A 25,156-nucleotide genomic window follows, 5' to 3' on the forward strand; every position below is an offset into this window, starting at 1 on the left:
CAGGTGGTGATGAGAATGTCACACGGTAAACCAATGCCCATCACAAGCAGCTTTTAAATGTTAACACATATAGAGGATGCACAGTATCATTTACACAAACACTAAACACCATCATGGTAACCCACATGAAACTGAAATAATGCAATACACATTCATTTAACACCATTAGGTGTAACACACAACCCTTATATACAAAACTGATAAGAAAAAACTAAGAAGAAACATAGTTATTAAAAAACACACACAGACATATCAAATTTGAAATGTTAAGCATAGAATTATGGGAATGTCAATTTATGGTTATTTTATGTTAATTATACCAGCCACAGCCTCAGAGTCTTTTTTGCTTTCATAAACAGTATAGTACAGTAAAATATATATATATTTTAAAATCCATATATAGTAGGGGAATCTACCGTTAACCGTTTAACAGGTTTTTACAGTAGCATTTTTACAGTCTTTTACTATTAAATTCACAATCATTTTTTACAGTTTAGTCTATGTTGAAACATAACTGAAAACCCATATTAAGTCTTCAGATCTAGAGCAACCACTGAGCAATGCAATTTTCCTCTGGGTGTCCTGGTAGGAATATAACACTGCCTTTCACAGTTTCACTGATATTACGCTGCAGGACCATCTATCACTCTATCAATCCCTGTCCCGATCTAGACTATCACTCTCTTCTTTTCTGTCTCACATCATTCTTTCACTTGCATGCTTCTTTCCCTGCAGTCTCCTCTGTGTTGGCCTCTTTTGCTGAGCCGAGCTGCTGCAGTCATGCAGGATATAAGGAATATGACCTACATGAGGCTTCTTTAGGAAACCTAACTAGTAGTTCAGTGAGCAACTCAGAAACCACTGCAATACATTAGTGATACCACAATCTGCCTTTTTTGTGCTATGTTGAGTAGTAACAGTAAATATGTATTCATAATGGAAGCAACCCACTCAAAAATGTTGTCAATGTACCCAAAATTAAGATTCATCATCATTTGCTCATCCTCATGTTGGCCTGGAGGGAAACATGATCTATAAATAATAACATTATTTTGGAGATTTATAGGAATAAATTGGGGGACATTGGTAATATATAGTAGATAAACTACTGTTGTTGCACTTTTTCTGTTTTTGCAGCTTGGTAGTACAAACTTAAAACTGCTATTGTACATACTGCACATTTTCCCACAGTCTGATCACAGTGTAATCCATTGGTTTTAATGTTGGATTATATGCGTTTAGCTCACTCAGGTGGCCTATCACAGCTAAGTGATGAAGAAGAGACTGACACCGATTTCCACAGCTCTGACCAGATCAAGCATAAATCCAGTTTATCACCTAAAAGAGGAAATGACACAGTCAGAGGGGATGCGAAGGTTATCTGCAAAAGCGAGAAAGAGAAGCTCAGTACAAAGCGGCGACCGAGAGAGCGTGATGAAAGCACAGAGAGATGACTCGATTAGGAGATGAATATTAATAATGGTCAGCTCAGAGTATTTCAACACAAACACACACACATTGTTTTCCCCTTGCTGTGGAGATGTCCGCTCATGGTAATTAATCCACAATATTAGATTCCATTCCTATTTTGCCCATCTAGTTTCTTTCTCGCATTCCAAATAATTGAAGAATCACCTGTCTTTCTGTAGAAGACAGAGTCTTGGTTATTAATCAGAGATGTCTGCACACACTCTAAAGCACCCATAAATGGATCACCACAACCGTCAGGGCAAAACATATTAAGATAAAATACGTTTTAGGTCAGAATAGAATATGCTTAGAATAACAAATTGTGTCATGCTGTAGGCTGGTGTTTGTAGACATATAATATTGATGTGGTGTATTGTAGAACATTATGTTGTGGAAATAAACATCCGTTTCACAAAAGTGATGAATTTTAGAGTTACATCAAAACAGACAGCTCTTGTTGGTGGCGTATGATGTACATGACACGAAGGCAGCAATAAACCTCTCTACCATTTTGTCTGGGATCATTTCATGGGTCACAAGGTCATAGGTAGGAACCCGGATACAATTAATGAATATTTAATTTCCTAATTAACTCCGCTTGAGGGTCATGGATGTCTAGGTTGAGGCTCGACCCTCTTGGATGGAATGATGATGTGACTTCTGGAGGTGTTTGAAATAATGAAAGTAATTTAGTTTCAATAAGATGAAAGGGAGAGAAGGAGGGAGAGAGGACAAAACGGGCGCAATTACTCGGGTGATGAAAGAGCAATTTGTTCTAATTAATTCTCTGATGATGACGGCAAAAGCAAAGACTGGAAATGAATGAAATAAGCCTTTTTAGATCTCTCTCTCTCTCCCTCTTTCTCTCTGTTTCTGTCTCTTTCTCCTGTTCACTGTTTATCTGTCTCGTTTACAAATCTTTCACAAGAGTCCAAGTTTGAGATGCTGCTCAGCTTTTTAATGTATTATTTCAGCCAAAATGGAAAATTATTTATTATTATTATTATTATTTAATGTACATACTGTATCTCTTTGTTCCAAACTATCTTTCTTCCATAAAAGACCAAGAAGAAATTTAGCAAAGTTTTAATTATATTAAGCTCCTAAAAGAAATTATAAGTGTATTCATACTATTCTTTGCCTATATGTCTTCTGAAACTATATAATATCTTTGTGTGGTAAAACTGGCTAAAACAGTTGTTGTTCACCGAAACCTTTCTCACTGCTGTAGTTTTACATTCTTAGGTTCAAGGCTGTTCAATAATGTTTATCAGTCATGTGGAACATAAAAAACTATAGATGTTTAGAATCAAATATGGCAAAATGCCTCTTCATTAAAAAGAAAAAGAAAAAGAAATGCATCTCAGTCGGTTGTAGAATGTACGTGATTCATTTTAACTTAAATTATATTAAAGCGGTTTTAAAACATGACCTGAATCTCATATAACCTAAATGAATTAAAACGTTTAAATTAATTTGATAAGTCAAAGTTATGTAAACCAAGACTTGATTTATTTAACATAGAATTTACAGTGTATATGTTTTGTGTATTGTGCTTGAGATTTGGACCTTGACAGATGGACAGAGAGCTTGATCAGTAAATTATGGCATGTTGATTTTTGGCTGAACCAGCCTTGTATATGGTATAAGATGAGAAAAACTACATACATGAATCAGACAACACCGTCAGTTTTGTTGTCAGCAGCAAGAGAATCGGTAGTTTAGGTAGTAATGCTCAGTAGGTCTGTGGAGGTGTAAAATAGTGCTGGTTTGTTTTATGTTCTGCATTTTTATGAGCTTCGTTTTGAGCTCTAGCGTGCAAAACACTGGAGAAACCAACGCCCCTGTCTCTCTCTCTCTCTCTCTCTGTCTCTTTGTTGCGTGTGAAACAGATGGGCAATGCTACTGAAGCATAGATCTACAGAATTAAAGTAATGAAAATAGGATAAAGCATGCTGTCTGTCTCAGTTTTTATCTAACTCTCTTTTCATTTTTGTGTCAGTCACAATTTCTTTATTTTAATTATTTTTTTCTTCTTCACATTTTCCAGTTGTTTTTTTTTTTTTATATATGCGGTAAAATGTTATAGTGAAACAGTATGATGGCAGAGGGCAGGTAGACAGCCTGAGGGAAAGAGGGATTGAGAGAGTGACAATGAGGGGAAAAAGGTGACCAAGGGGGAGAGTGAAAGAGAAAACAGAGATACAGAGAGGATGAGGCTGTGGTTGCCTCTGTTGCTAGGGGAGAGAAGTATTTGGCCATTGGAGAGCGAGAGAGAGAGAGAGAGAGAGAGAGAGAGAGAGCGTTCTGTATTAGTTTCCATCAGTGTCTCTGCCACAGCCAGATTTCACTGGAGGAGGCAGTTTCCACGGCAACCATTCATACCATGAACTGGGTGCTGGAAGAGTAGAGGGAGGGTGAGAGAGAAACAAGTGAAGGAGAAATGCAAAATGGAGAGAGAAAGAGAGGAGAGGTGTGGCTGAATGAGAGTTAACAACGTCATATAAAATAGAACAAATGGATAAAGCTGTGCACGCAAGGGGAAGAAGGAAGTTAAGAAGGATGAGGACAGGTGAAATGGGGACAGATGGATGAGAAAACAGAGGAATAAGAGTTTTTCTTACTTTTGTCATCTCAGTAAAGCTATTTGAATTGAGAGAGAAATATTTTTTCTACTGTGAATGTGTTGTTTCAGTTATAGCAGGTTGGGTAAAGATGGATGAATGGAGAGATAAATAGATGGGTGGATGAGTGTGACCCATCCTGATCTGTCTGTTTAAAGATCATCTCTATAGGTGGGCTAACCTGCACAGCCCACAGTCTTGTTTCAGCTACAATGACATATGGCGCACAGAACAGTGTTAATTTTGACAGCAAATTCGGATTTAGTCTTAGTCTTAGTCTTTTGAATAACACACTATTTAGTTTTAGTCACATTTTAGTCATCTGAAATGTTTTAGTCTTAGTCTAGTTTTAGTCGACTAAATATCATAAGAGTTTTAGTCTTAGTCTAGTCTTAAGTCTTTTAGTCTTAGTCTAGTTTTTTTTTAGTAGAACAAAGTCAACTTAGTTTACTTGACTAAATGTTTCCAGCAGTCTGTTATGGAATGGTATTTATAAAATAAACATAAGGCCTGCTCTCAATGAAAAATATAAATGCTCTCTGAAAAAGATATGCATTCGTCCTGAATGATATGCTATGCATATGACATTCAAGATGAAGTACAGTATTATTGAAATAGACAACCACCTATATTATATTTGCATTGTATGTTCATTCTATTTCTTTATTTGTGCTATTTACACAAAGTTTACATTTTTTTTTAAGTTTGTTTTTGTTCATTTAAAATAGCACTGCATAGTCTTCACTGTAAAATAAAATACACAATCAAACCAAAATGTATTCAGACACCTTCAACGTTTCTTACAATATCACAGTTTATTTGCTGTAGTTTAGAAATTGGTAATAAAATATGACAATAACTCAGGGTTAAACTGTCAGAACAACAAATTCATCTTGATAATGTCTGATGCAATGCTTAATTTGGTTCAGTCTGTGGTGTGAAAAGGTTGCGTTAGAAATTAAAGAAAGAAACACTTAAGCAAAACATGCTCAGGTCCCTAATAATTTTTTTTTGTATATTTTTTTTAATTATTTTTTAGTCACTAGTAAAACAATATAATCTATTCTAGCTGATTTTCGGATTGACTTTGGATAAATTCTTGTTAAAACTACAAAGTAATTCAATCAAGAGCAGTGAGTGATTTACTTTCATTTTCATACATTAAATACACTGACAGCAGAGCTAGTAAATTAGGCGCGGTCACTTTAAGAGACAAATGCATCCATTATAAAGATACGCATCCGATTTCTTTCCAACGCTTTACTTTCACTGAAGACATAACTACAGAGTTTTTCGAACACAATTTCCAAGACGGGTATTTCGACATATTTAGTATGTATTTGTTGTCGGTACAAAAGCAAGAAGACTTTGAGACGCGTCTCTGCTTGCTCCCTGAACACCGCGCTGCTGAATTGAGCTCTTTCACTTTTCGCTCTTTTTCTTATGTTTATTTAAAATGCGATTTGTATTTGTTCGTTCAGGGTGCAGGAGGACGCAAACGTCCTGAAAGAGAGCTCGGTTCAGTGTTACGCGAGTAACCAGCTGCTCTGCTCAGTTCAACTTTCCCGCAGCGCGGGGCTGAAGCCAACTTGATGTGTTGCATGCTTGGAGCACGTTATAAAACGTATTCTTAAAATACACATTTCTGTTTTAGTAAATGCTCATATTAAAACATAGCATTACACATAAGTAGGTACAAAAATAATCAGTGATACATTTACGACCCCATAAAAATTTGGGTCGCAATGGCATTTCAAAAGGTTGCAGTGTAGTTCCCTGTGTAAACAACTTAACTGTTATGAAAACGTCCTCGAAACTGTGCGAATTTCTGCAAACTCATCTTTGTTCTCTTTTCTGTTTAACTGCTGCTTTGTTTAGCTGTTGCGCTTGCATTTGCCGCGGCTTTTTAAAATGGCTCGGCTGCTTCTGCATAGATCAACCTACCCTCAAAGATTCGCTCTGATTGGATCTCTTCTCCACTCCATTCGTCCCTCCCATATATTTTCGTCTCATTTTTATTCGTTGACTAAAGTGTCAGTTATATTTCGTCACGTTTTTCGTCATCATATCTGACTTTCTATTTAGTTTTTATTTAGTTTTCGTCCGTGAAAAAGGTTAGTTGACGAATATTTTTCGTCATAGTCTTCGTCAACGAAATTAACACTGGCACAGAAACACTTGCCCACAATCCAATGCACATTCATACTCACAATCTGACATGCATGCTCTTACTGTACCTGCAATGCAACATGCCTGTATTTTATTGGCATAAAGCTGGTTTGTTGTAATTGTATTATTTTGATTTTATCACTCACTTCAGTCAATCAGTGACACAGAGGGAAGGCTGTGCGAGAGTGTTTGTGTGTTGTAGGTCTAGTGGAATTTTCCAGAACACGCCAGGGGCTTTAGTCAGCTCAAAAGGGTAAACTGAGGACAATCCCTCTCTTTCTTTCTGTGTCAGTGATTGTCTCCATATCTTTTTTTATTTTTTATTTTTTTTAGGTTTTCAAAAATGAGGCTGAGATTCATTCATTCATTTGTTTGTTCATTGGTTTGTTCATTCACTCATTCATTTTTATAATAATAATAATAATAATTATTATTATTATTATTATTATTATTATTACTATTACTATTACTATTATTATTATTATTATTATTATTATTATTATTAATAATGTTTTTATGTTTGCATTATTTGTGCATTCATGTATTTGTACTTCAGGGTTAATGAAAATTACAGCATTATTCTCAAAACATGCTGTTATTACAGAGAGCCGAACTGTCCTTAACACACACATGCACTGCTGTCTTGGCAGGCTCATGAGAAAGCTTGTGGTGCCATCTGGCACATAATTTATCAGGATTACTAGAGCCTGACGTACTAAGGTGTGCCACACACACACACACACACACACACACACACACACACACACACACACACACACACACACAAACTACAGTGTGATTATATTAATTCTGCACAGACAATTAGTATCACATGCACCTACCTATTAAATATTGTATGCCCAAACATGCTTTATTATTCACACACACAGCTAATGAAAGTAAATACAATTTTCAGTTAAATATTTAATGTGAAAACATGCAATTTACAGACACAGATCATAAATAACAAATTGTGAACTGTGATTTATAAATAGACAGAGCTACCAAACATCCAAATTTATTTCATATTATAGATTAACATTTTGTTAATCTTCAGACTAGCTGTTATATGTTCAATCAGCCAATTCTCTGTGCTTCATGCAGTAAAAGCATGAACACAAATCTGCTGTCATCTGCGGTTACGCAAACACATACACATACTGCTTCAAAAGTGGTGTGGTCTCATCTAAACAAAGCCATAATTCCTTGGCTCTGCAGTGGTGCTCAGAAATCTGCTCCTTCAGGAGTTTACTGTTGAGGTTTGGCTCATATTTCATCCTCAGACTGCCCTTCCTCACCTCATCTTCTGCATTATGTAAGATGCACTCCACTCCTCCTTGAGAAAGGAGAGAGATATAGAGATATATAGAGAGTACATGGGAGGGGGTCAGCAGATTCATGTTGTTTTCTTGATGAGACGATTCGATTTTCTCCCCATCATCTTTTTATGAGCTGGATCTTTCACTGGTCATAATAATCATGGCCTTGTCATGCAGCTTATTAAACCTGTGCCATTATCTGCTGGCCAGACATGTTTGTCAAAGACTGCATTACATGAAAGGTCAAGGCAAGATGGAGATATGCAGAGGATGTTGTAGTCAGTGTAAATCTATTGGAAAATTATTCTTGATCTGTATTTTGAAAAGATACTAGCTACTCCCAGTTTAAAACAGTTAAAGCAATCAGTAGAAATAATTAAGAATTAATCTATATACAGTTGAGGTCAAACATTTACACTTCCCTTTTAGAATCTGCAAAATGTTAATTATTTTAAATATTTTACCAAAATAAGAGGGATCACACAAAATGCACATTATTGTTTATTTAGTAATAAATAAGATATTTCACATAAAATATGTGTACATATAGTCCACACGATAAAATAAGTTTACATTCCCTTGATTCTTAATACTGTGTTACCTGAATGATCCAAACTGTTTTCTTGGTTTTTATTTAGTGATACTTGTTCATGAGTCCCTTGTTTTTCCTGAAGAGTTAAACTGCCTGCTGTTCTTCAGAAAAAAATCCTTCAGCTCCCACAATTTCTTTAGTTCTCCAGCTTTTTTTGTGCTTTTGAACTCGAAAGCATTACTACTTTTAGTTAGTTACTCCCTGGCACTAGTGGATGTTGTGCTTTATGATGTCAGAAGATAACTAAAGAAAGAGCGGAAACAAAATGGGAGGGCATGGAGATAGGAAGATTAGATGTGATGAAAGAGTATGTGTGAAAAGGAGAAGAGAGAAAACAAAGCATTTGGGCGTTTAGTTATTGTGTTGCTGAGGGATTTGGAAAGGTTGTCAGTTCCTTGAGGACTCATAATGGATGCTGCCTGTTTCTTGTTCTTATTTCACACCCACAATCGTGAATACAGTCCTTCTTTCACTTCAGATATTGGAGTCAGAATTGTTCCGAGGTTGTAATCCATCTTAATCTCCACCGCAACATAAGCTATAGACAAAAGGCAAAGTGCAAACAAAGACCTGCACACAGATATGATGCCAAAGGTGTCTGTATTAAATTAAGTGATGTTGTGGTGATTCAGTGTCATTATAAATGAGATTACTTGCTCATCAGACACAGAGAGAGAGATTTTCAGCAGTGCACGGGGATTTCAGACATAGATCACACCAACTAATTTACATTTAAAGATGAGTACATTTCACTGTATTACATTCTTTCCTATTGTTCCATTTTTATGAGTGAGATTTTACAAGATAAAAATGTGTGGTGGGAATTAATGGTGAATTTTGTCTCTGTATGAAAGAGGGCTGGAGGGTTGGGGGTTCAAGTTAATTGAATATGAACAGATTGGTTTAGTTGTAATTTTTGATTATCCAGCAGTACTGCAAAGCGCATTCTTTCTCCCAGGCTAAACATTGCTGATTCATTGTGTGCCCTCTGGAGCTCTTTACTGCAGCACAGTGAAGATAATTTATGTTTATAGAAGGACAAGTGTCTTCCACCATGCTTATTCCAGGGTCCTTTATCATAACTGAAACATTGAAAGGTCCCTCTTAATGTTTTTATCACACACATTAACTGTTAAATAATGCTTTTCCTTATTTCTGTTTTTCCTAATTGTCATCAGATATTATTATATATTGTAATTGATGATCTCTTTTTCTCTCATAGATAATGAAGGTGGAGAGGTCTCTCCCCCCGTAGGTGCTGGAGTGGACAGCAACAGTTGGCATTTTCGATACGGACCCGGTCCGGGAGGCCCTCCACATCTGAAACCCGGTGAGGTTCCTCCTGAAGCCTTCATCATCCCTGGTTCTCCAGCCATTATTTCCATCAGACAAGGAGACGGAGACGACAAGAGCGACTTTATTACCTTTGGAAAAAAGGAGGAGGCCAAGAAAAAGAAGAAAAAGAAGAAGGAGAAGAAGGATAAGCGGGAGAAAGGGAAAGATGATGATGATGATTAGAGAGAGAGAGGAGGAGTTAAAGAAAGAGCTGATTTTTTAAGACAGAAGTCTCAACGAAAGTCTGTAGAACAAAACATGTTTTATTAACTCTAAAATCCACATTTGAGGCTCAAGCAAACATTTTATGTTGGATCGAACTGATAAATTTGGATTGATTTTCTTTCACATCAGATCTGGCTTTAAGAAGGTAGCTTCCCCTTCCTTTTAATTAAATGATTGATTAATCTCACCTTGATGAAATGTTATATTATTGATTAATATTCTCTCATGCCTCAGCCATTATTCCTCAGAAAATGTCCTTCAGACTTATGTTGGTACGTCTGTCTTATTCATCCTCTTGGTTTTTGTTTTCCAATCTTATTAATAGGGAGACAAAATCAGATTTGTTTGTAAGCTGTGTGCCGCTTCACATGTGCTTTCGTGGTAAAAAAGAGAATGAAGCAGGACACACACTGGTGTAAATACGCAGGTTGGGCACCGCTGTATGTAAAGCAGTAAATACGCTAAATTAACGCTTTTGCTCATTCACTTCTCCTGGTGTGGGATTGAATAATAATCCTTCAAAACAAGAGACTTTGAAACATTTTCACTTATAAAGCAAATCTCAAAACAGTGTTTTATCCCCAAAAAAATTTAAAAAATAAAAAAAAAAAAAAAAACCAAAAAAAAAAAAAAAGGACACCGAATGATGGAATGCACTTTTATTTTGTTGCTTTAATTTTGTTACCAGCAAATGTTCTCTAAGGCATAGTATATATGTGACCAAGTAGTCCCATATATACACATATGTAGACACACACATCTAGTAAACAGGGTCAACAATCAGTGAATCTCTACAGTATAGCGACTCCCAAAACCTCACCAGGTCTGAGATTTTTCTAGCCTGGTTGGCCTTTTGGTTAACCAACAGTTGGAGAAGTACGCTAACAAGTCAATATCATGTAAAGTTCATGAGAAATCAGCTCTTCGGGAGCCTGGTTATGTGCTCTGTTGTTTATAGGGCTGGCTGAGAGAATGTTTATGCATTATGAACAGTATTACTATTGATTCACCTGACCTTAAACACCTTTGATCCAATAAACTATCCTTAAATACCCTCTGTAGAAAAGGCATGGGGATTATGCCATGATTTTTTTCTGTGGCATTGCCTCATAGCTGTAGTTTCCCTACTGCCCTTGACCCTGTCATCCCAACCCTAATTTTGTGCCTGCTTTCTCAGCTCAGTATGTCATACACAAAACCTAGTCGCCTCCCTTCTGCTTGCTGTTTGGAGGGCCAAAACACCCCAAGAGCAAAGAACACAGCATATTAGCTGGGGCTTTTCAAATTCGAAGGGGAGGGGTTTTTTGTGTGATGTTTTTATAAGCTTTAAGTGAAATTTATTGCTAATGTACAGAGGTTCTGTCTGTTTGTCTCTTTCTTGATCTCTCTGCTGGGTAGGCTAGCTCTAGACATTGTGGTGTACTCATGTAGTATGGAGAAATGCAGACGATGCCTGTCAAATCCCCCACCCACCTGCAGAGGACAGAAGCCCCTCCCACAGCTCTGACATATGTTAATGATCCAGCTCAGTCCAATCAACCTCAGCTCTGTCTCTGTAAAAGATACTGTATTTTCTGCTTCATTCTCAGACAGAGGAGGAATGGGAAAAGTAAGATGTGCAGCTTAGGCAAGGGATGTAGATTAGTAGAGAAGGACGTTGGGGTGAAAATAGTGGCTTGCCAGTTTGAACCAATGTTGAGAGTGAAGTGTGTAATTTCTGTGCTATTAGCAGCACCAAAAAGATTTTCCCCCCGTCTGCCTTTAATGGATCCAGCCATTGGTTTAGAGCTGTGTCAGGTTGATTGGGTTGCTCAAACAAACAGAGCAAAGTTTTCAATGAAACATCCACTGTTTACACAAGTATCTAAACCTCAAAAAAATAACACAAATCATCTGTACAGTTATGAAAAACAATCAAGTGTTATTCATTAATGCTAATACAACATTTTGCATCAATAAAACACTACAAAAATTAGACTGTTGTCTCCACCCCATGCCGTCTAGTGTCTGATTACAGCGGCAGTGACACGTCTGTGTTCTGATGCTATTGGTTCCCTCATTTGCCTGCTATCTTGTTGTCACACACACAAAAACATCTCAAACCGATGTCACAATTACTCAAACGTGGCTGCTGCATGACCTTACTAGAAAGAAAACACTTACTATATAGAGATATATATGAATATAGATATAGATGGCTATGATTTTATTATTTTTGTTTATAGTTTTTATTCATTATTCACACACAAGATTTGTGTATGTACCGTCTCTGAGCCTTTTGAATACTGACACCTCTGCACCGACTTACAGTGGACAGTTATGACCTTACTAAACCTTGGTATTTGTTAATGCTCTATAGTGTGATGCCCTGAAGCTCTCGTTTTAATCCTATTGTTTTCATTTTTGTTTATGAGATAAAAAAATGTGTTTGGCTTTGACATACCGATCAAACTAGCACTGTATATTGTAGCTAAATTATGTATGATGATTCTAATCCCTACTCTTTCACTTCTTTGACAAAGAAATAAAAAAGAAAAAACTGAAAAAAAAAACACATCCTGATGTAAAATACAATATATGTAATGTATGCTTGTGTCTAGTGAGCGTTCATGCTGTCATTCTTTCGTATTGTCTGGTGGTGATCAGTAGGTGGCGCTGTGCTGTCAAACTGAATGGCGCTCATCTGTTGTAAAACCCTCTTCTTTTGTACACGTGCTCATCAATATGTGATGGTGATTTAGTGACCTCCATTTCTTTCGTTTTTCTCTTTATTTTTTTATTTTATTCTTTTCATTATGATGGAAAAGTGGTGATGTGTTTTGTTTATAAATCACTAAATAAACTTTTCTTTCTTAAGAATGTGACATTATTGTCTGTTTCTGTGTCTGTGAGCCAAATGTTACATTTATAATGATATGCTTTAATCAGGAACATTTAGCTGGTGGTATTTGTGTCAGCAGCCAAAAATAAATGGTTTTGGTGTACAATGGAGAACCAAGGACCGCAAGGAACTACTAGAACATCTTCTACTGCAAGGAAGTCTGGAGAAGCGAGAGAGAGAGCGAGAACCCTACTTGCTCTGGCTTGATATTTGGGTCATTTATTTTATTTATTTATTTTCTGATTCTTCAGAATACTTCTTGGTTTGCTTGAAATTGCCTTTGTATAGTTTAAGCTACAGAACCTAAAGCTACAGAATTCAAAATAATGAATAAAAACTGTTAAAGTAGAGATTATATTAAATTAATTTCTAGAAATGTATTATCTAATGTATTATCTAAATACTAAATTAATTAATTTCAAATGAGAAAATATTTAACTGTACTCATGTTCACAAAAATTCTGTCACACCCTCTGAAACTTTAATAATAATAATAATAATAATAATAATTATGGTTTATCAGAAAATCATGTGACCAGCATCACGTGGTGGACATTTTGAACACATTATGCAAAATGAGCTCTCAGTTTTCTTTCTTTCTTTCTTTCTTTCTTTCTTTCTTTCTTTCTTTCTTTCTTTCTTTCTTTCTTTCTTTCTTTCTCCAATGATTTACTGTATTGTCAAGGAGTATATTAACTGTCCATCATGTATGTTGGGTACATTGCTATGCTTTGCAATATTTGTATGATTTTTAATTCAAATACATTTTAAAATTTGAGGTTAGCCTGATCAAGACATCTGGTTAGCCAGATAAGGCCTGTCATTGAAATTTTAAGTCAAAATGGTAAAATTGTTACCTGTCAACCCACACAGCTTGTCCATAACATAGCTGATAAAATCACCACTAGGGAAACTACTTTTGTAGTATCAAAGTTTAATTAATAATTAATATTGGCAACTAGAAGATAGGTTACACCAATACAATTTTTCAACTGAAACCAACAGTTTTCAATAACCAACAGTTAATGAGAAGACATATTGTTTTAATACCTTTCTTCTGATGTGAAATATACCCAACAATATAGAATGGCTATAGATATAGATATAGATATAGATATAGATATAGATTGTGATGCAGTTACGACACCACAGACAGACATTTAATCTATATCAGCTTTGACAAGCAGAGCTTCTCAGCCGACAAACTAGATAAGTGTGAAGGCTCAGATTTACCACACTTCTCTCTACTCATCTGCCCCTAAGTGTTCCTCTTTGATGACAGTGATCATGATTAGAATTCACTGAGAGATTTCCTAATGCAGACATCTAGCTCTGAAATCATTGTCTTTCCAGGAGTGTCTGCTGTTCATGCTAATGACGGTACTGTTTCCAGCACCTCTGGAGGTTAACGGAAGGTCATAGTATAAATGTGTGTACCATTTATGCATTGCTTGTTATCTTTCTTTGATTTGATGCTACTTCCAACCATTTAAAACATGACATCTCAGAAAAAGTTATGATGATTGTTCTGTCCCGTATATTCAAAATCCGCTTTAATCTACCATCAGAGAAAGTGGGTGAGTGAGTGTGTATCTGTGTTGGTGCATGGGGGAGGTTCAAGAGTTCAGCTTGTAAATTTGCCAACTAAAAAGAATAAAAATAAAAAAATTCTCAGCACCCTCTCTTTTATTTGATCTTGGAGGCTGTTTCTATGGTTACTACAATGATGTGGTGAATTTCCATGGCAACAATTCAGAATTGAGTGTCTGAAAAGACATAAAGGTGACAATATGTAGAGAGAGGTACTGGTCCAGACTGTGCTATTATTGCTGACAGTCTCATAACTTCATAAGAGTTCTAGAGGCTCCACCCATTTAACCTCATAAACTAGAGTTGTTCTCATGGGAGCTGTATACTACACCCAGAAGCAGTTATTTATGGGTCGTGACCAGTTTGTGTTTTAAATATATTCTAATTTCGGCTGCTTGTGGTGACAAAAAAACAAACAACATTACAATGAGTTAGTGATGGCCAAAGGCAGTAGAGCGGCATTACAGCACAGCAGGTCACAAATGCAGTAATAAATAGATGTTGAACTAAAACTAAAACTTAAACTAAACTAAAATAGATAATAATCTGAAATTCAGGACAATATATTATTAAACAAATAATAATAATAATAATAATAATAATAATAATAATAATAATAATAATAATACAGATTATTCTGGAACTAAACTACAAATTAATATCAAAGTATCATACATTTATGATATCAAAAGTATATTTTTAATACAAGTATATATATATATATATATATATATATATATATATATATATATATATATATATATATATATATATATATATATATACTTAAATATTTATTATTTATTTTCACTTTTCTCTTAATTCCTAAATTTCTAAAACAGTTTATTTATTTCCAGGTGTAACATTTCAGTGTGGTCATTAATACTCGTCTGTATGTATTAATTTAATTAATCAGGCCCATTGATGACTTATTCACATCTGTTTTCTGAAGTGAGGTTTCCTTGATTTTATGCTTGTTTTCAGCAGCACACACTGTGTAAGTTAACAGCTAAGACTATGGGATGCCTGTCTATAACAGTTCATCGGGAGTGAGGTAAGGTAAGGTGAGGTGAGGTGAGGTGAGTGTTTTTGTTTCTTCTGTTCTGCTCTTTTAAGCTTGAATGACTCAGCATGCATATCCTGCTGAGACTATGCACTTGCAAATCAAAGACACAGTGACGGCTAAATGAACGGTTGCCACAAATCAGAGATGATTCTTGCATCTCTTGCATAAACTGCCATCCACCACAGGGAACAGAATAAAACTACAAGTTAGAACATTTACCTTGATGTGCACTCTCAATCACAACAGGAGTTAGAACAGGAGGGCTATGCAAGTGTATTGTGTATGTACAATTGTGGGTTCCCTAGGAAGAAAAGCTGAAGAGAAATAAATCTGGTGTAAATTTAAGAGCGCAAAGGAAAACTATTGATTGCAGCTTTTTTTTATATATATTATACTTCTACTCATATTAAAGCTAAACTCATTAACAGCAACTAGCTTAAAGTGTCATGAACCCCACTTCAGTTGATTGCTTACTAAAGGTGTTTACTAAAGATTATGAGATGCACAAAATAGGCATGCATTGTAAGTCTGTAAAACTGAGAAAATCTGAATTTCAATGGACAGGACATAGACAAATGGATATGCATTTTGTTGAAATGTAAAAAAATAAATAAAATAAGTTACAAAGTTAAAAATCAGTTTAACTAATACAGATTCAACGTAAATAATCACATCTCTTAGGCTGTCAAAATGGGCATGGATGTCGATCAAAAAGATACTGTAAGCTGTTCAGGAAACCACTATTAACTGATGACATAATCTCAGCCTTCAGTGTTGTGTGCCTTTATGAGTTTTGTTCATAACTAATGAACATTTCCTTTCTTTTTAACCCCCTTCTCAGCATGTGATATCTATATCAGTGAGACTGAAACACACACATTGAGATACTGAGTTTGCTTATATTTCTGTGCGGCTAAACAGCGCCACTGCCTGTAAGCATTTCACATACACGTTTGAAGTTATGAATTCAGAATAATGAAATGTGAGGCTATCCTGTCCTATATATCTTGTTTTATACCTTTATTATTAAGTACGGAATTTGAAAACAGAAATAATGACAATTCATACAACTGTCCTATACTTAAATGACAATATAAAATAAAATAAATAATTAAGTGGGAAAGATTAGGCCGGTTATTTATTAACTTTAATGCATACAGTTTATCATACAAAACTGGGACCAACATGTTTTGACATACGAGATGAGTTTTTACTAATGATATAGTTTAGATAATTTCATTTTGCAGGTCCTCAAAACAGAATGACGTCGGTGTTTGATCACGTTTCCTGTATGAGACCCAAGTGTTTAGTGAGCATGCAAGACCACGTTTGTCTAGAACTTTTAATTACCTGGCGTTTCTAGTGTTGGGAAAGTGCACGTGCTTAAAAATATCTATTTATTAATTAACTTTGCGTTTTAAAATAAACTTCTAAATGTATTTATTTATTTATTTATTTATTTATTTATTTATTTATTGCTTCTGTGTATTTTAGCAAATAAATACGTCTACTCATTCTTTGGGGTAATTAACGAGTTAAACACACAAGCCTATACTCCCCTACTCCCGATTTGTAGGTAAGTACAGTAGGTTACTGTTAATTAGCATTAGTATTAAAATAATAATATTACTGTTGTGATGCATGCTGTATTTGAATGATCGGTGTTGTTTGTTTGTTTTTTTGTTTGTTTGTGTTATACATTTCTCTGGAATGTCACTGCATTGTGTTGCAAAACTTTTGGTCACATACACACAGTTTTTCTCTTGAAATGATTAAAATAAAAGTTTTTATATAGGTATTTTAGAAGGTATATATGTGTGTGTGTGTGTATACATATATATATATATATATATATATATATATATATATATATATATATATATATTGGATGATTATCATCAACCTATACTGTAACGTAATTTTTTTAACGTAACGTTTTCTTTTAGCAATAAATCCACACACATTTTCTGTTTTACAGAGTATCCCAGATTCGCCAGAATTTTTTTTTTTTTTTTTTTTTTCAGAACCAGTTGTGTAATAAATATTCTGCATAATAATTATAATAATGTTGTGTTCAGGCTCAGCCTCGCTCTACATCTGGCATGCAGGTGTATGAACTGTTTGACGTGAGATGCAGGAGATTAACGTGTAATTCTAGCCTGACTCACTGCGCGCCGCTGCTCTGCTCCATCTGCTCTCTGCTCCTCTATTCAAAAGTGGAACAGCCAGGATATATGGTCAGTAGTGAAATATAGCTTATGTATTTTAACAAAATAATCCAAAATGCAGTGAAACGGCCGGCCCTGTGAGTTAAAACAGTACTAAGAATAACTTCAACAAATGTACCGTCTATTCGATTTACTCTCGGAGTAGGAATCATTTCTGTCTTTCCCCAAGACCTGACGCTTAAAATTTCAGTAAGCAGATTTGTTTCAGGTAAAACGTCTTTTCATAGTTTGCTGTATTGTTTTATAGTTTCATATTGTGTAGAAGGCTTATTATATGCGTTTTCCATTGTATTTTAAATGCTGCAGGCTATTCATTAATAATTGGCTTGTTGCTCATATTAAAGAGTTGTTGCAATATATATTTTATTCCACACCTGAAAATTGGTTTTACTGTGCTTCACATAACCAATATATGCTGTTGTTGTAATATTAGCTAGTATCTGGAGAGCTGTCTGATGTGCCTATTATTTGCTTGTGTTACAATGCATGTTTATGAATTTGAGGGCAGAGCAATGAAAGTAGGTATGTGTTTGTTTGTATGCCAATTTCAAATAACAAAAGTGTTTCTCAAATCATCGAGCAATTAGTCTTATAAAGTATGTGGCAAAAATAAGCTTTTATCCGATTTTTTTTTTTTACTGCACTGTAAATTCTAATGTCAGTAAACTGTACTTTGCCAGTTTACATTTCAGACTGTAATTCACCGTTGGAGAGAATATATTGTTATTTATATTTTGGTCCAGTTTTGTATTCTCATCAATATTATTAATATTGAATTAACTTCCAGCGCTTGGCGCTGTCCATGGTTCTGCACAGTGAATCATTATTTTATTATAATGCAGCTCTATACCGTCGTGGCATTTGAATCTCCAAGACTGGGATTTGTGTTCTTGAGTATCGATAAGTAATTGTTCAGATTTAGATTTATACATTCTTTTTTTTTTTTCTTTTTTTTTTATATTATCTTTTTAATTTGATATTTTTGTTTTCCTTATATTGTTATATTTTCATATTGTTTTTAAAGTTGTGCATCCAATTCCAGTTAAATTACCTGTCTCGTCTCACCTTATGTCTATAGCAAAATGTATATGCATTAAACAGTTTTAATGGGTGGACATTTTGTATTCCTCACCACGATGTTATATTGAATATTTTTAAGATTTCAAATTCTCACGTTAGTAGCTTTCACTTCAGCACAATACTTAAAAAACGAAAAATTAATGACTTTTAATAGAAAGCCTGTCTCTGGACAGTTTATGTTTTGTTTTTACCTATCTAGCACGTTAAATATCAGTTTGTTAATTTTATATCTATATCATAGAATCCAGAGTTTTCCTCCACTGTCACTATCATTAAAGTTATGAGCGTTATGCAGTTTCTCAGTTTAGCTCACAGTGTCGCTGTTCACCATTAAAATAATTTTATTTCATTTTGTTCTTCATACTCCACCCTGTTCCTGATGTCATGTTTAGGGCTTCTAGCTCACATAGTAGCAAAACGTAGACACAGTCTCTAATCTCTTTATTTACCATCTAGTTTTATAAATATAGTTCAGACAAATGTTTTATTTTACATGTTGATTTTATAACAAGTATTTTTCGTTGTATTTTTTCTCCCCAATAAGGGTTTAATAGGCATCAGTGCTGCTGCTGAGATGTTTTGTCTTTTGTTTTTCGTGCTGATGGCGCACACCGCTAATGGAGACGTGAGCTATTCTTTTCCAGAGGAGATGAAACGCGGATCTGTGATTGGAAATATAGCAAAAGATCTCGGACTCGATGTGAACAGACTCTCATCTCGTAAGGCTCGAATTGATACGGAAGGTAACAGAAAACGATACTGTGACATTAATCTGAATACTGGAGAACTGATCGTAGCGGAGAGAATCGACAGAGAGGGACTATGCAATGAAAGAATTTCCTGTGCTCTTAATTTCGAATTAGTTCTAGAACACCCGTTGGCGATGCATCGTGTGACGATACAAATACAAGATATTAATGACAACACACCAGCATTTCCTAAAGATGTAATAAAGCTTGAGATAAGTGAGAACGCTGTGAAAGGCGCTCGGTTCCGCGTGAATGAGGCTCATGATGCAGACATAGGAAGCAATGGAGTAGAAAGCTATACCATTGAAAATAATGACCATTTTCTTTTATCTGTAAGTACAAAGGCGGATGGTGGCAAAAATATTGAGTTAGTTTTAGAAAAAGAGCTGGACCGGGAGCAGCAAAAACAACTGAGGTTAATTCTCACTGCGGTAGACGGCGGGACTCCACCGAGATCAGGTACTGTAGCCATACACGTCACTGTGCTGGATGCTAATGATAATGCTCCAGTCTTTAGTCAGGCCGTCTATAAAGTCAGTCTGCCTGAAAATTCTCCTCTAAATACTGTAGTGGTGACAGTGAGTGCTACTGATGCTGACGAGGGACAAAACGGAGAAGTGACGTATGAATTTAGTCGTATTTCCGAAAGTGCGAAAGCATTATTTACTCTGAATGAGAACAGTGGGGAGATTAAAATTAAAGGCCCCATTGATTTTGAGGAGGAATTAAAATATGAGATGCTTATAGAAGGAAAGGATGGTTTTGGTCTTTCTTCAGACACCAAAGTAATTATAGAAATTACCGATGTTAATGATAATGCCCCCATTATATTGATTAAGTCTTTAAATACCCCCGTTCCTGAGAATGCGTTACCCGGTACAGAGGTTGGCGTCATTAATGTGCAGGACAGAGACTCTGAGAATAACGGACAGGTGCGCTGCTCCATTCAGCAAAACGTCCCATTTAAACTTGTACCTTCAATCAAAAATTACTATTCTCTGGTGACCACAGGTGAATTAGACCGCGAGCTGCTCTCTGATTATAATATTACAATTACTGCTACTGATGAGGGCTCTCCGCCTTTATCTTCCACTAAGAATATTCACCTGACTGTAGCTGACGTGAATGATAATCCACCTGTATTTCAGGAGCAGAGTTACAGAGCTCATGTGCAAGAAAATAACAAACCTGGCTCCTCTATTTGTTCAGTATCAGCTACAGACCCGGACTGGAGACAGAATGGCACTGTAGTTTATTCTCTGTTGTCCTCTGATCTCAGTGGCGCACCGGTGTCCTCCTTTCTATCCATTAACGGAGACACCGGGGTCATTCATGCCGTGAGGTCGTTTGATTACGAACAGTTGAAAAGTTTCAAAGTGCTCGTGTTAGCCAGAGACAACGGTTCTCCTCCTCTGAGCAGTAACGTGACCGTGAGTGTCTTCATAACGGATGAGAATGACAACTCCCCTCAGATATTATACCCCTCTCCGGAAGGAAACTCCTTCATGACCGAGATGGTACCCAAAGCTGCGCAGGCGCGCTCCCTGGTCTCCAAGGTGATTGCCGTGGACGCGGATTCTGGCCAGAACGCGTGGCTCTCGTATCACATTATTAAAGCCACAGATCCGGGACTTTTCACTATCGGTGTCCACAGCGGAGAGATCAGGACGCAGCGGGACATTTCTGAATCTGACAGCATGAAACAGAACCTCATTGTGTCCGTGAGAGATAACGGACAGCCCTCTCTCTCAGCCACGTGCGCATTGTATTTACTTATATCAGATAACTTGGCTGAAGTTCCGGAACTGAAAGACATGTCTCGTGACGAGAGCAGCTCCAAACTGACGTTTTATTTGATCATCGCGCTGGTGTCCGTTTCCACTTTCTTCCTGACCTTCATCATCATCATCCTGGCCGTGAGATTTTGTCGCAGGAGAAAGCCCAGACTGTTGTTTGATGGAGCTGTAGCCATTCCCAGCGCGTATCTGCCTCCAAATTACGCAGATGTGGAGGGCGCGGGAACTCTCCGCAGCACTTACAATTATGACGCATACCTGACCACGGGCTCGCGCACTAGTGACTTCAAGTTCATCAGATCTTATAATGAGGATACACTGACTGCTGACCTGACTCTGAAAAAGACTCTGGATGATCTTGAAGGACTCGATGCGGAAGTGAGCGATTCGTTTCAGGTAGGAATAAGTCTTCATTTTATTTTATTTTATTTTGAACTTATTGATTTAAAGCGTATCTGAGTTTTATGTTCACTGCTTTTTTATAACTGCAGACACATTTACAATTTTGAAGGGCAGTTTGAAATCGTAACTTCCGATTTTAAACATTGCACTTTTTTGGTATGTATGAGGAGGCGTGAGGCTTGTTTCACGAAAAATACAATTATTTGTTTATTTCTTATATTGTGAATTTGAATTTTGTTTGGCCTTTTAGTGGACAAAGAAATGTGTGCCTCTTGTAAAGCTTAATTTACCATATTGTCTAAAACCTGGTTGTGTCCACATATAGTGTGCTGTTTGTAATGAAGTTTGTCCTAAAACGTTGGTATTTTAATGAGTTTTGTGTTTCTCTCTTCAACGTTTCCTTAATGTGAAGTAAGCTGTTTAAGGGAATTCATTTGTAATGTTGGTAATATTCTGTTCAGCAAATTATTTTAATCGCTCTCTTACTCGCACTGGAAAGGTCAAACACACACGTTCGTTTCTGTGAATTGTGGGTACTTTTCATAGGCTTTTATTACTTTTATACTGACCAAACTATATTTTCTATCCCAAAACCCTAAACATAAATCTATTTGCATTGTTACATTTTCAGATAAGGATAATTTACTACACTGAATATATATATATATATATATATATATATATATATATATATATATATATATATATATATATATATATATATATATATAAGGTTAAGGTGAACTTTATTGTCCCACAATATATATATATATGTTATATATATATGTTAAATGTTTTTAAAGTAAGTGGTTAAAAAAAAAGATCTGAGCTACATTTAATAATAATAATAATAATAATAATAATAATAATAATAATAATAAGTACACACACACACACACACACACACACACACACACAACACATGTTTGTTTTTGTGAAAAGTGGGGACATCCCAGAGGCGTAATGGTTTTTATAATGTAGAAACTGTATATTCTATCGCCCTTCACCAACCCTACCTCTAACCCTAACCCTCACAGGAAACTTTGTGCATTTTACTTTCTCAAAAAAACCTAATTCTGTATGATTTATAAGCATTTTGAAAAATGGGGGAATGGGTTATGTCCTCATAAGTCACCCTCTCCTTGTAATACCTGTGTCATACCCATGTCATTATACAAAGTTGTGTTATGATATGTCACAAAAACATGCCCCCCCCCCCCCCCCCCCCCCCCACACACACACGCACCATTTTTATGTTTTCTCACTTAATAATTTAGTAAATATCAATGTTATGCAGTTTCGTATTTCAACTCGCTGTGTCGCTGTTCACCTGCAAAAGCATGTGTGTCTTTAGTAGACATCTCTCCACCCTGCTTGTGATGTCATTCACATGACTTCAAGCTGTGATTGTGATAAAGAATCCATGACGTTGACTGACTGGCTTTGCTCATTTTTTTCTGTTTAGTTTTAAGCGTAGGTTTGCTTTACATGTGCATTGTTATATTTCTGGATTTAATTTCTTTTTAACATCTGAGGCAGTACAAAGGTTCGGCGCGACTAGTGAGATGTTTGGTCTTTTGTTCTTCGTGCTGATGGCGCACACCGTTAATGGAGACGTGAGCTATTCTTTTCCAGAGGAGATGAAACGCGGATCTGTGATTGGAAATATAGCAAAGGATCTCGGACTCGATGTTAACAGACTGTCATCTCGTAAGGCTCGCATTGATACTGAAGGTAACAGAAAACGATACTGCCACATTAATCTGAACACTGGAGAACTGGTCGTTGCGGAGAAAATCGACAGAGAGGAGATTTGTGAAAAGAAATCGTCATGTGTCATAAACCAGGAGCTTGTCCTTGAAAGTCCTTTAGGTTTGCATCGCATCATTTTCAATATTGAGGACATAAATGATAATTCACCACAGTTTAAACAAAGTGTAATCAAATTTGAAATACAGGAATCGGCGCTTAAAGGTTCTCGTTACTTATTAGATGAGGCTCATGATGCAGATATTAGTATGAATGCAGTGCAGTCATACATGTTGCAAGAAAACGAACACTTTCTTCTTAGTGTACTAACGCGTGCAAATGGAAGAAAATATGGCGAGCTCGTGCTGAATAAAGAGTTGGATCGTGAGCAGCAGAAAGAGGTAACATTAATTCTCACTGCGGTAGACGGCGGGACTCCACCGAGATCAGGTACTGTAGCCATACACGTCACTGTGCTGGATGCTAATGATAATGCTCCAGTCTTTAGTCAGGCCGTCTATAAAGTCAGTCTGCCTGAAAATTCTCCTCTAGATACTGTAGTGGTGACAGTGAGTGCTACTGATGCTGACGAGGGACAAAATGGAGAAGTAACATATGAATTTGGCCATTTATCCGAACGGCTTTTGGAAATATTTTCTCTTAATTCCTTATCTGGAGAGATTAAACTAACAGGGCTGATTGATTATGAGGATGTGAGTTCAATTGAACTGCCAATTCAAGCCAAAGATGGTCAAGGGTTAGCCAGTCATTCTTCTGTATTAATTGATGTCATTGATGTAAATGATAACGCCCCTATGGTAATACTTAAGTATGTAAACATTCCTGTTCCCGAGAATGCGTTACCCGGTACAGAGGTTGGCGTCATTAATGTGCAGGACAGAGACTCTGAGAATAACGGACAGGTGCGCTGCTCCATTCAGCAAAACGTCCCATTTAAACTCGTACCTTCAATTAAGAAATATTATTCTCTGGTGACCACAGGTGAATTAGACCGAGAGCTGCTCTCTGATTATAATATTACAATTACTGCTACTGATGAGGGCTCTCCGCCTTTATCTTCCACTAAGAATATTCACCTGACTGTAGCTGACGTGAATGATAATCCACCTGTATTTCAGGAGCAGAGTTACAGAGCTCATGTGCAAGAAAATAACAAACCTGGCTCCTCTATTTGTTCAGTATCAGCTACAGACCCGGACTGGAGACAGAATGGCACTGTAGTTTATTCTCTGTTGTCCTCTGATCTCAGTGGCGCACCGGTGTCCTCCTTTCTATCCATTAACGGAGACACCGGGGTCATTCATGCCGTGAGGTCGTTTGATTACGAACAGCTGAAAAGTTTCAAAATGCTCGTGTTGGCCAGAGACAACGGTTCTCCTCCTCTGAGCAGTAACGTGACCGTGAGTGTCTTCATAACAGATGAGAATGACAATTCCCCTCAGATATTATACCCCTCTCCGGAAGGAAACTCCTTCATGACCGAGATGGTACCCAAAGCTGCGCAGGCGCGCTCCCTGGTCTCCAAGGTGATCGCCGTGGACGCGGATTCTGGCCAGAACGCGTGGCTCTCGTATCACATTATTAAAGCCACAGATCCGGGACTTTTCACTATCGGTGTCCACAGCGGAGAGATCAGGACGCAGCGGGACATTTCTGAATCTGACAGCATGAAACAGAACCTCATTGTGTCCGTTAGAGATAACGGACAGTCCTCTCTCTCAGCCACGTGCGCATTGTATTTAATTATATCAGATAATTTGGCTGAAGTTCCGGAACTGAAAGACATGTCTCGTGACGAGAGCAGCTCCAAACTGACTTTTTATTTGATCATCGCGCTGGTGTCCGTTTCCACTTTCTTTC

The 25,156-nt window shown here is 36.6% G+C and overlaps 2 protein-coding genes across 24 annotated transcripts in view; both read left to right on the forward strand.

Moving 5' to 3' along the window:
* LOC127971204 (protocadherin alpha-C2-like) overlaps window positions 1-12,598 on the forward strand; it is a 150,820-nt gene extending 138,222 nt beyond the window's left edge. For all 12 annotated transcript variants that reach the window (XM_052574054.1, XM_052574053.1, XM_052574056.1 and 9 more), the window contains one exon: window positions 9,397-12,598. In XM_052574054.1, the coding sequence (XP_052430014.1) occupies window positions 9,397-9,692 (296 nt within the window). In that variant the 3' untranslated portion in view covers window positions 9,693-12,598. The remainder of the gene's footprint in view (window positions 1-9,396) is intronic.
* Window positions 12,599-18,997: 6,399 nt separating this feature from the next.
* The window catches only part of LOC127971208 (protocadherin beta-15-like), a 112,143-nt gene continuing 105,984 nt past the window's right edge, over window positions 18,998-25,156 (forward strand). For 5 of the 12 annotated variants that reach the window (XM_052574100.1, XM_052574073.1, XM_052574074.1 and 2 more), the window contains exon 1: window positions 22,948-24,277. In XM_052574100.1, coding sequence (XP_052430060.1) covers window positions 23,092-24,277 — 1,186 coding nt within the window. In that variant the 5' untranslated portion in view covers window positions 22,948-23,091. Of the gene's footprint in view, window positions 19,788-22,946; window positions 24,278-25,156 lie in introns of those variants that run through there. The other 7 variants (XM_052574098.1, XM_052574095.1, XM_052574096.1 and 4 more) reach the window with 3 other exon arrangements.

Source organism: Carassius gibelio, chromosome B14, assembly GCF_023724105.1.
Source record: "Carassius gibelio isolate Cgi1373 ecotype wild population from Czech Republic chromosome B14, carGib1.2-hapl.c, whole genome shotgun sequence".
NCBI classification, from domain to species: domain Eukaryota; kingdom Metazoa; phylum Chordata; class Actinopteri; order Cypriniformes; family Cyprinidae; genus Carassius; species Carassius gibelio.